The sequence below is a fragment of the Orbicella faveolata genome, unplaced genomic scaffold (genome assembly GCF_042242905.1).
Source record: "Orbicella faveolata isolate gen_17 unplaced genomic scaffold, um_ofav_v1 contig_24, whole genome shotgun sequence".
NCBI classification, from domain to species: Eukaryota; Metazoa; Cnidaria; class Anthozoa; order Scleractinia; family Merulinidae; genus Orbicella; species Orbicella faveolata.
The window spans coordinates 22952488-22964937 of record NW_028301552.1 but is presented as its reverse complement, the minus strand read 5'-3'; the positions used below and the strand labels follow the sequence as shown (position 1 = coordinate 22964937).

The 12450-nt window shown below is 37.8% G+C and overlaps 1 protein-coding gene and 1 pseudogene across 2 annotated transcripts; both read left to right on the top strand.

Moving 5' to 3' along the window:
* The first annotated feature begins 6382 nt into the window (after positions 1 to 6382).
* LOC110039905 (uncharacterized) lies at positions 6383 to 12247 on the top strand (annotated as a pseudogene). Its single transcript, XR_016208181.1, has 8 exons — positions 6383 to 8042; positions 8434 to 8548; positions 9623 to 9793; positions 10054 to 10147; positions 10282 to 10479; positions 10615 to 10772; positions 10928 to 11046; positions 11650 to 12247. The product of XR_016208181.1 is annotated as an uncharacterized LOC110039905 (transcript).
* Positions 6388 to 7385, top strand: LOC149110931 (uncharacterized). The gene has a single exon (XM_089292872.1). It carries the CDS (start codon positions 6388 to 6390, stop codon positions 6973 to 6975), a length of 588 nt encoding a protein of 195 aa, XP_089148998.1. The 3' UTR covers positions 6976 to 7385.
* Positions 12248 to 12450: the final 203 nt, after the last annotated feature.

Below are 12450 nucleotides of genomic sequence, written 5' to 3'. Positions count from 1 at the left end.
TCTTTTAGCTTCAGACCTGAGCATTTTAATAGTTACACTATACCGTGCCAAGGCCGTTATCACAACTCTATATATAAAGAGTTTAAAAAGGCCAATGGACGGACAACTTCTGATGACTTAAAAGATAAAAATTTAATGCAATTTAAAACGTTTCGGTCATACGACCCTCATCAGTTACAGTGAATAACGGTTTAAAATTCCTTTTTATATGTTTACATTGTTTGTTGCCTGATTAAAAAGTTTAACAATTCCAAAAGGCATAACGTAACAAACAAAAACATAATTGTAATTGTACGTAATGAACAAAAACATAATTGTAAATTAAGGGCTATCATTTTTTGAAGCAAACATAACACAGAATAAAGTATCTTAGAATAGTTTGGTAAAATGTGAGTCTTCGTTCTGTACAAATGGCACTGCAATAAATAGTAATGTAGTGTTTTTTTTCAAGTCAAGTGCCGCTTTAATGAGAGAAGTAGATTTATTTACACAATTATGAGCATCTAGGGCTGTCGGGGGTTTGAAACTGGCTGATATCTGCCATAAAACTTCTGAACTACTAAACCCATGTTGACAGAATATATGTTGTAGGTAAAATTTGTTCTCAGGTCAAACCAGTATTCCAGCTAGGTCAAATCTGTAGTCTGTATTAAAACTAGGTTAAATCCCTAGCTTGTGATTGATGTGTTGTCTTTGATTAAACTAGATTAAATGTGTTAATTCGACTAGATCAAATGTGTACCAAATGTAATTCGGAGAAAATTTTTTAATGTAAATGTATTTCTATCTAGGTTTTCTTGCTCCACAGGTTTTTTTACAAGTTTAAATTTCATTTAAATAATTGCACAAGTTATTATTGTAACCAGTAAATTCTGGTTTAAGGGTTAGCTTTGTGTTAGTGAAAGGGTCAGCTTTTTTTTATTAATGTACTGTCAGCTTGGTGTTAGGGTTCATTTTTATAGGGCAAGAATTAAGGATCATACATTCTTGAAAGTGAAATAAAAGGAAGCAGTTTTTGTTGTCCTGTGTGCTTTATTTTTGGTCTTGGACATAACAACAAATGCTTACATGCTCCAATACTGATTCAATTTTAAATTACTGATCAATTGCTTTCTTTGACACTGTTGAGAATGGTATTTCCTTGGAAAATTCAAATGTAATATTTTTTCTTGTGCATTTGTTTAATCTGTTTGTGGAAATATATGTGGAAATAACACCAAATTTTGTTACCACTTTTGCATAATCATTTTCCATACATATAATTTTGCCTAGTACTACATTGGGGTGGAGCAGTGATGTTTTATCAACTTTATCAATTTTTATTGTTACATACAGTGTAGTCATCAACTTTGGAACTACTTGGTTTGTTTCTGCTAACTTTCATCTTTTTATTGTATTGGCATTGATTATTCATGACTGATTGTGTTATTGCTTTTCTTTTCCTTGATTCTGATACCTCTGTGTTGGCTTGTTCACTTTCAAATTCCTCCTGTTCAGCTCTTGGGGCTTTGTACTGCATCGTGCTGTTTTCATCCAATGTGTTGTTAATTGGTGTGTCATTCTCCATTTCCACTTGTTCAGTTCCTGTAGTTTCATTTTTCATTACACTTTCTTCTTGTGGTGGTTGGTCATTTGTTTTAGCATCATGACATTCTATGTTTGGCTCTTTGCCGAATGCTACATAGTAAGGTGTTTTCTGTATTGCGCTATGCAGTAATATATTTTTTTTGTAGGCAACCTCATGCACTACTTGTCACCACTCATTTGGTTGATTATCCCTTTTTCTTTTGCAACGTTTGTAATGTTTACTTTGATAGTACTGTTGTTGCACTCTACTTGACCTTGAGAAGAAGGATTTCTAGGTGCACCATGTACAAAATTTTATCTTGTGTCTTTTACAGAGATTCTTCATGTCCTTGATTCTAAATTCACCTCCATTGTCTGAATGCAGCGTTTTGGGGAATCCAAGCATGAAAAACAGTTTCTCTAATTCATAAGCCACTTGTTCACTTTGCTTTACTGTAAGGGGTATCATCCAAGAATATATGGTAAAGTGGTCAGAGACATGAAGAAGCCATGTGTGTGTTTTCTCTTTACATTGACATGACAAATTTCTGAAATCTATTAAGTCAATTTGCACATGGTTCATGAAGCATCTGTTTAAATTGGATCAGTAAAGGAACCACTACCAAAGAGACACAAATATATTGTGGAAGATGCTTGGGTAGTATCCCTTCATCAACGGGCATTTGTAATAGCGAACAATGTCAAATAGTAAATTCCCCGGTCAAAGAATTCTTGGAAATTGATCTTTCTAATCAATTAACTCGTCTTTTCAAAGGTAAGCACTGGAGCAACATTTCAATAATACCATGTCAGCATAACATGTTTTAGTTGTTTTACTGTTTTGTTGGTCGTCTGTTTGAATATTTGGGCTTAGCTTGAGCATGCTTTCAGTCACTCTGGAGATGAAAGACAGAAGTGAGATGGCAGCTTTTTGCCACACGATTTGGATTGCTTTTCTCTTACACAGATTTTTATAAATCATTAGTCAATAAGGCAAATCTTAAATTAGTATAAATTAGCTGATGCAAGCAAACTAGAGTGGAACTAACCACAGCAAACCGAGTGCAACTAACCGCAAACTGGAGTACAACTACTTAAGGTGGCTGCAGAACACAGTTTTCCAATCTTTGAAGTACCTGTTATATCCTGTGCGATGTACACAAAGTAGTTGTTAGATATATATATAGTGTGACTTACATGAAGTATGTGTCAGAATTAAACCATGTGCTTTTAGAGTGTACACATTGAGCTCGAGTGAATTTGGAGTGTTACATTCGCGACAAGGAGAAAAACGAGAGAATTATGACAGAACAAACAGCAGCAACAAGTGGAGCAGTACAAGCGATTCAAGTCGTCACAGAGACTAGAAACCTTTGAACACAGCCATTTATCATTCCCAATGAAGCAAACAGCATTGGCAAAGCATGGGAAGAATGGCTGGAGGGAATTGAGCGAGAATTCTGATACTTCAGAATTACAAAGGCCGTTGATAAGAAGGGTGCTATAATAATTTACGGCGGGAAAGAGATAGCTTGATTAGAAAAGAGCCTACCGGATCCAGAGGTGGAAGATGTGTACCTGAAGCTGCGTACTAAGCTGAATGATCACTTCACTCCAAAGAAGAATAAACATCATGCGAGGTATTTATTTTTGAAAATGAGGCCACACATGGGTGAAACCACAAGTGCATACTCGAGAATGTTTCTCGTGTGCATTCCGATTTGCAATACCCCAAACAACAAAGCAGTGGATCCAATGAAACACAGCGGCCTAGGAAAAAGCACAAATGTCAATATTGTGGATTGTTTGGAGTCCATGAGAACGGAAAAGATTGCCCTGCCTATGGTTAGAAATGCCATAAATGCCACAAATTGAACCATTTCTCCTCTGTATGCAAATCTGAGAGTACTCTTAGCCACAAGTTCAGAAGACAGAAGCAAAGTAAAAGGAAAAGCAGTGGGAGAATTAAGAGGACAACTGAAGATGCAGAATCCACGAGCTCGGATGATGATTTTTTCAGCCAGGCAGTGGAACACTTAAAACAGGCCAAGAAGATAAGAGTGATTGGCAAAAATGGTGATGATTAGCGAACTGTTATGGTGAGATTAAATGATGTGGATGTATTGATGGAAGCTGACAGTGGGGCGGGTGTTAATATTATGGACAAACACCAGTTTAAGGCATTCAGCCACAGAACACATGACAAGCCAATCCTTGCAAACAGTAATGTCAAGTTGCGTACTCTCCAGCACAAACTCAAGGTCAAAGGAGAATTTCAAACTGTGATTCGTAATGAGATGTGTGGGAAACCAACCAAATTTGTTGTAGTGTCTGGAAGGATCCAATCACCTCCACTGATTAGCAAGGAAACACTAATAGCATTAGGAATGCTGAAGATTCAACCAGATGACAGCTTCGCTGAGCCCAATGATCTGGCCATATCTGTGGAGAGACATAATGCTAACACTGTTAAACAGGCAGAAGGTGAACAGGATATGAAAGATTTAATCACCAAGTATAGCCGCCTATTTCAAGGCATTGGCAAGATAGAAGACAAGAAGAATGGTGGGGAGATCCTAAGCCGATTCCATATGAAACCCAGAGCAGTGCTGGTAGCACAGAAACCTAGGCAGGTACCATACTATCTTCAAGAGCCGCTGAAAAAGTGGTTGGACTTAGGCATTCAAGAAGATATCTTCGAGAAAGTACCTGACAATGAACCAGTTACCTGGTGCTCCCCTTTGGTGGTGCAACCGAAACCGAGGTTTGCAGGGTTGCGATCGGACCAGCTGGAGCCACACATGATTAGAGCGAGTGTTGACTTGCAAGTTCCGAACCAGTACATGGAAAGGAGCCGGATCTCACAAGTACCAATAGTGGAAGATTTTATTCACAAGTTCCATGATTGCACTATCTGGACAAAATTGGATCTCCGACAGGGATACCACCAGCTAGTACTACACCCAGAATCGAGATTGGTCGCTACCTTCAGTACCCCCTGGGGTAATTTTAGACCTAAAAGGCTTGTATTTGGCGCAAAGGCATCACAAGATGTATTTGATGAGGCAATGTACAGAATTTTCGGCGACATTCCCCAATGTCTTAACCAGAGGGATGACATCTTGATTGGAGCGAGCAATTGGAAGGAACACAATGAAACACTGGAGTCAGTATTTCAGAAAGCTGAAGATTATGGAATCACCTTCAACGAGCCTAAGTGTGAATTTGGCCAGAAGCAAATCACCCTCTATGGTTACCAATTTGGCCAGGGTGATTGAAGACCTACACTGGAGAAGGTACAGGCCATCCATGAGTGCAAACCCCCTCAATCAAAGGCAGAAGTAAGAAGTTTCCTTGGTATGACTGGGTATCTATCCAAATTTATGCCCCGGTATGCTTTGCTCACAAAACCACTGAGAGAGCTTACTCACAAGGAGGCTAAGTTTCACTGGGGAAGAGAGGAAGATGATGCATTTGAAGAATTGAAAGCCAACATCTCCAGCAAGGATGCAATGGCATTCTTCAACCCCAAGCTACCAGTCATGGTGAGAGTCGAAGCTAGTTACAATGAAGGTTTGTCAGCTGGCCTTTTTCAGCAATCTGCCAGGGGCTGGCAACCAGTGCATTTCATAAGTCGTACTCTGACAGATGTGGAAAAGAGGTATAGCCAGACAGAGAAGGATGCTTCATGTGTTAAATGGTCCAAGGATCGATTTTCTATCTACCTTCTTGGTGCACCCAGGTTTACGATTATTACTGCACACAAACCACTCCTGCCATTGTTTAATAAGCCAACGGCGAAGCTTCCCCCCCGAATCGAGAAATGGTGATGTACATGCAGGATGTGGACTTTGAAATGAAATACGAGCCTGGTAAAGATGAGGCTGACCCTCTAGATTTCTTGTCAAGGCACCCATTACCAGTTGTTGGAAACAATGACACTGAGAAGATTTTGAAGGCAAGCATTGAAACGGAGCATGCAGTGGTGCTAGACAGAATTAGAGAAGAAACACATCATGATAGAGCTTTGCAAAAACGAGCCAAACTATCAGGAAAGGTAATTGGGAGACCAGCAAGAAGGATGCTGACCTGGCACCATTCTACCCGATTAAGGACGAAATTTACGAAGCACAAGGTCTGATATTCAGAATGGAAAGAACTGTTTTACCAATGGAGTTACAGCAGAAAGTCATCAGATCAGCCCACAAGCTGGGACATCTGGGAACTACCAAGACGAAACAGATGCTTAGTTTTAAGTATTGGTTCCCCTGCATGAATGCGATGATTGACCAAATGATAGGTCATTGTTTTGACTGTCAAGTTACTACCAAAGATCGCAGACAAGAACCTATCAAACCATCGGTGATCCTGAAGGAACCTTGGGAAGAGATTTCAATCGATTTTGGAGGACCTTACCCAGACGGTCATTACAACTTGGTAGCAATTGATCAAAGAACCCGATACCTGGAAGTAGAGGTGGTGTCCTCAACAGCAGTAAAACCAACTAAAGAGAAGTTGAAGAAAATGTTTGCTCATCACGGTGTACCCAAACAAGTGCAGTCTGAGAATGGTCTGCCATTTAATTCAAAACAGTTTGCAACCTTTGCAAAAGAAGAGGGTTTTGATCATCATCGTGTGACACCAGAACACCCCCAAGCCAATGGCCAGGTGGAACGGTTTACGCAAGTGTTAAACAAGACGGAACAAATCGTCCATCTCCAGGGAAAAACTGGACTTGACAGGAATATGGCTGTCAGTGATATGTTGATGGCATATAGGGACACACCTCACCCTGCCACTGGGGTTACTCCATACTGAGCTATGTCGAATAGGCCTATTAGGACCAAACTTGATCACACAGTACCAAGAGAAAGAAGTGAGCAGGATGAGCTGATCAATGAGAAAGACCGAGTATATAAGGAGAAGATGAGATGCGATGGCGTGAATATCAAAGAACACAACTTCTGTGTGGGAGACTATGTCCTACTTAGACAAAAGAAAGTGAATAAATGGTTGACCGCCTATGAGCCTATCTTCTACACAGTTATCAGAATTAGTGGTTCAACGATCACGGCAAGGCGAGTTACAGATGGTCGTGAGATAACCCGAGATTCAAGCCAGTTTAAATTGGCTAATGCTATCATGCATGAGGAAGGTACCAAAGGAGGAGATAGTGAGGATTGGAGAGAAACACTACTTATGAATTCTGGCAATCCAAGCACAGTCCAGTCCAGCAGTCCAGTCCAAGCCATCCCTGAACAAAGTGATTCTGCTGAAGAGACTGTTGCAAACAGATCATCAGGGCATGCCAACCAACAGTTGGAAGAGCTTCCTACAGTTCAGACAGAAGGTTCTACTTCCAGCTCTCCTACTCCCAGAGTACAGTCATCTAGGCCCAGACGAGAGTGACGTCGACCTGCTTATTTGACTGATTACGTCACATGACATGTTTACATTAATTTTGATCAAACGCCAGAAGCATTTAGAATATGCAATTGAGTTGAACTGCAGTATTAATTGGATAAGCTTTGATATTTTTGTTATGAGCATACTAACCTACTAACCTACTAGTTTTAAGCATCAATTAATCACATTAAGTCTCAAGACTGGTTCTGATTGATTTAAAGACTCTGGAACATTGAATTGGATTTTGCCATCCTGTGTTATTATTTTATTGTGTGTGGACTGTGTAGACAACCGCAAAAAGGGGGAGATGTTATATCCTGTGCGATGTACACGAAGTAGTTGTTAGATGTATATACAGTGTGACTTACATGAAGTATGTGTTAGAATTAAACCATGTGCTTTTAGAGTGTACACATCGAGCTTGAGTGAATTTGGAGTGTTACAGTACCTATCCTTTATTTTGCACTGACAACCAAACGGTTGCATCTGATGAGCTCAAAATTGGCAAGTTACAAGATAAGCTACTACATTCATAATTTTTGCATGCCACTTTAGACCATGATGCATTACCATGGCAACACAGCTGATTATAAATCAACCAAAAAGATTGAATTCTTTACGATTTCAGAAAATTTAGTCGGAGAATTTTTTCATTGTTTGTGTACACCAAACATGGAGGAATTGTAAACTTTGTAACATCGCGTTAGCAAGGTTAGTAAGCTAGCTTACTTGCATAAAGGAAAACCGTATGCATACAGGAATATATATAGTAAAAGCAAACATGACCAGTAGCATTGAGTAGAGTTTTCTTTTTTTCAAGATTCAGAATTTGTAAAACACCTCAGTCACCGTTTTCGCTACAACTTCTTACATGATGACAACCTTTATGACGTCTTCAGTGGATCAGTGTGCAAGAACCTTCTGAAGCCTGGAGGATTCCTAGGACCAGAGCATCCATTTAACATATCATTTTCCTTCTACACTGATGGTGTAAATCCATTTAAATCCTCCCAGAAGCAGAATTTGTGGCCAATATTGTCAATGATTAATGAACTTCCACCTGAGTTAAGGTAAGTGGGAAAATGAACAGCTTGTATTGTAACAACATTGAACCTTCACAGCCTCACCCTTATATAATCAAGCTGCCAGATACGAAAGTCCCAGTGGACTTTCCTATAACTACAAACCTGGATTGCACTCCCCCTTTTGTCCTGCCTTCAAATATGCAAGCTCTGTTCAGAGTTAAGGTGCATTTTTGTTTATTTTCAAAAAAATACCCGTCATCAGTTCTGTTCTACAAGTATGCATGCTGATTATTTCAACTACAAGATTTTGTCAAGCTATACTTGACCTTACGGAGGCTCAGAACAGGACAACATTTTGTCAAGTATCAAAACAGAGTCTGTTGGTTAAATTAATACATGTATGTTTATTAGTTCTATACCAAACTTTATTGTACAGACAATGCAGGAAGTACCTTCTTTTGGTTGGGTTGTGGTGTTTGAGTAAAAAGCCAAACATGCTCACTTTTGGACAGCCAGTGATTAAAGTGCTATTTGTGATCTCTACCAAAACGGTAAGTACTTTGGACGGAGTCAACCCTGTAAAGCTATTATAATGCTGACCTTCATCTAATTTCTCCTTATGACACCAAGTGCTCACGTAGTATAAATAAAAGCAACAATAATAATAATACTTTATTCAAATACAAATACAGATAAACAATTAGTATTTTTTGTATTTGAAAAGGAGGACAATGAGGTTAACCCTATTTAGGTCCCCTGACTATAGTTAATTAAAATAATTTACAATCTAAAATTTTAAAATTTCTAAAATAAATAAAATTTTAAAATCTAAAGTATCTACTAGAAATCAGTATCTAGCACTGAGGCGGCAGTAGTATATAATAATGGATGTTGATCCACTTTTTTAAGCTCGCTTTAAATCTGTAAGGTAATGTGAGAAAAATTTTGTCTCTTACGGCCCTTTAATGTACTTCAGATCATTCAAAACTATTGTTGTAGGAATTCCTGTTAATGTGAATTCTGGAGAAAAAAGGATCCATGCCACACTGCTTTTATGTACTGAAGATCTTCAGGCCAAATCATTAGTAACAAACATGAAACAGTACAATGGGGAAAGTAGTTGTTCGACATGTTTTGATTCTGGGCAGACTGTAGGAAAAAACAACCTTCACAGGGTATGGCCTCATACTCCAAACATGAAGTACAGAACGCATAAGTCTATGGTGAAATGTGCTTATGAAGCTACAAAATTAGGCGTGTCAGTATGTATGTAATTCTAAACTCAGTTTTATTAGCAAGTTATAGTTAATGTCCTGCATGTATTAATTTATATAAGGTTGCTTTCCTTTAATCCAATTATTACCTGAGATTAATCGAATTCTAGCACATCCGTTAAACAAAAGGAAAATCTGAAAATGGTAAAATGATTAAATTATTTTGCTACTTGTATTCTACTTGATGAATTAAAACGGTACGGTGTTATAAGTGAACAAAAAGCAACATCTGTGCTGGCCCAAACTGGCCGTCACAGGAGCCAATGGGTTAAACCAAGTGTGCAGTTCAAAATAATATAGCCAACATTTTTTTTAGTTTTCTTACTCACTCTCACATTTCCTGTACTACAGGTGAAAGGAATTAAAAGTGCCTCTGTATTTATGCTCTTCAAGGAGTTCAATCTTGTTGAAGGATTTGTACCAGACTGGATGCATGGCATTTGTCTTGGCTTGATAAAGAATTTGCTTGCATTTTGGCTTAATGGAGAACATAAAAGCAAGGACTTTTACATAGGGAACAAAGTATACATGTACATGTAAGGGTGTTGACTAGGTTTAAGCCTAATCAACACCCTTACAATAAATGGCTTAATGTGGAATTTCACAACTGTCAGAACAGTTTAATATTCCTATTTGGTTCATCTCATACTATGAGATTCAGCATTCAATTTAGATGTCACATTTAATTGTTAATTGTTACTTGCTTACAGCGTGTGACTGTAAAGTTTGAAGGTAAAAACAAAAATAAAAAGGTTAAGACAATCAAATCAATTCTTTTACAGATTGCTGCCCTAGATAAACGTCCGACCTCAATCAGAGTTCCAGATGTGATTTCCCAAAAACCTAGAACACTAGAAGACAGAGCACATTGGAAGGGTAATTAGCAGTTATTCATTGCAATGACTTCATGCCTGAAGCTATAGCATGCATGCCATAGGCCTTAACATTACTATTTACCGAGTAAACGATAAGTTGTTTGTAATAATTATTTACATATACCATTATTTCAGCCACAGAATTCAGGGCTTGGTTGCTGCATTTCTCAGTGCCAGTGCTGATGGAGATCCTACCTCCTCCTTACCAACAACACTACTCTTTGATGGTTACAGCAATGTCACTTCTTGTTAGTGAGAAAATTTCTCACAAAGTCCTCAGTGATGCAGAAAAGATAATAGACCTGTTCTGCAAGGAACTTGGCACCTTATATGGTAAATATTAATTTTGCATGATGTAATATCGTAGCTACCTCAAAAAATAAAAAGGAAATCCTAGGCAATGCCTTTACCTTGTTCTTGTGCATTTCAGACTGCTTTTTCTTCACTATATTGTTTTTCTTTGATTAGGTGAAAAGGCAATGACTATGAATGCCCACCAGTTGCGCCATTTTGTCTACTTTGTAAGGCTTTATGGTCCTTTGTGGGTGTACTCTTGTTTTGGCTTTGAAAACATGAATGGCTGTTTAACAAGCTTGATCCATGGAACAAGACACAATGCAGAACAGGTACCTCCAGCCTTAAATTTGTAGTTGTAGTAATAAAAGTAAGAGTTTAAAGGATAGAAATGTTAGTATTCTTTTTAAAGTACGTGATTGTATAAGATTAATTGTTGTGTGTTCATTGAACATCTAAAAACATAATATTTTTTCCCTTTTCATAGGTAGCATTTGCACTGTCAGTCTTGAGGAATCTTCCATCTCTTGTCACAAAACTGAATCCCTCTCTCAACTCTTCATCAGTGATGAAATTTACAAAGAGGTTGTCATGTGAACATTCCAGGTAAATAAGAGCTGTTGCAGAGGAGGATATTAAGAAATATTTTGTAATTCTATACTGTATCAACACTGTACTTTGTTAAAACTGATTATGAAAACAATAACACGAGAAAATTAGTCTCCCTTGTTTATACTGGTTAGCCTTTCCCTTGTTTGTACTGATTAGCCTCCTGCCAGTTGGTGTTTTTCAACAAGTTTATATTCGATTTGCAATATTTGTTTATTTATTTACAGTGTCCACAATAATTAGCACATCAGTGCTCAATACATTGACACTTAAAGTTATTTATTTTATTTTTATAGAATTATTTATTAAAAGTTTTAAGTTGTGCAAATTTTACATGCCATTGATATTGACTATGGTTAAAAAAATTAGGGCTGGTGTGTCGATCATAGTACAAGTGCATTAACATTATTTTGAAGTGAATGAAAAATTATGCTTTTAAGTTTGTGGTGCAGGTCACTTATTTTATTTTGAAAAATGAACATGTACATCCAGAAATTAGTGTCACTTCATTTCCTTTGTCATTGTTGTCTAACAAATTGTCGTTTATTATTATTATTATTATTATTTTTTTTTTTTTTTTGCTGTTTATTTCATTTGCAGCTCTGCCCTAAGCTTTGAATGCCAGCCTGGGTACTTTTTCCTTGGAAAGCCAAAGAGTGAGCATTTAAAGCCAGAACACAGGGAAGCCCTTAGCACCTTTTTTGCCTGTCAAGGGATGTTCTTACTTGCCAACAAAGTTGATTTGTATTACCGCTTAAAGATGAGGAGGTAAACAATCACCGATTGCTATATGAGAGAGCTAAGACGACTTGTAGTTACACAGTCCTATACCAGGACAGCAGTCGCCAAAGCCAGTTTGGAGACATCTGTTGTTATGTCCACCACCAAAGTTTATCCCTGGCCATTGTCAAGCAGCACAGGACAGTGCCTGGTTCTTTCATAACCTACAAGGGCTTTAACCTTTTAAATCACATGTCTAAAGTAGTGTACTGTAACAACTTTGTTGCTGTTAAGTTGGAACAACTGAGGGATATTTGTGTCAAGGTGGAAGTTGCTGGGAAAATGATGTGTTCATAAGTAGATTCCCAAATCTGGTGAAGAGAAATTAGGTTTATCTTACAGACAGAAATCTATGGTTATACATGCAGTGACCAAAAAGAATATGATTTAAAGAAATAAAACATGGCATGTACAAGTACATGTGTTCGTATAATTTTATAAGCTGTGCTGCATCTGGGAGATATAGTTACAAAAATAGTAAAACCTGTTCTGTATTTTTTAATCAGTGACATTTTTTATCAAAAGTAGCTGGCCCATGAATTATAACAGCCTAAATTATCCCACCTTAGTAGATCCCACTTATATATCCTGTCAGATCACAACTCTTTTGCTTGGGATCTC

Excerpts from the sequence above, each read along its gene's own strand:
- LOC149110931 (XM_089292872.1), top strand. The coding sequence starts at position 6,388 with ATGTCGAATAGGCCTATTAGGACCAAACTTGATCACACAGTACCAAGA.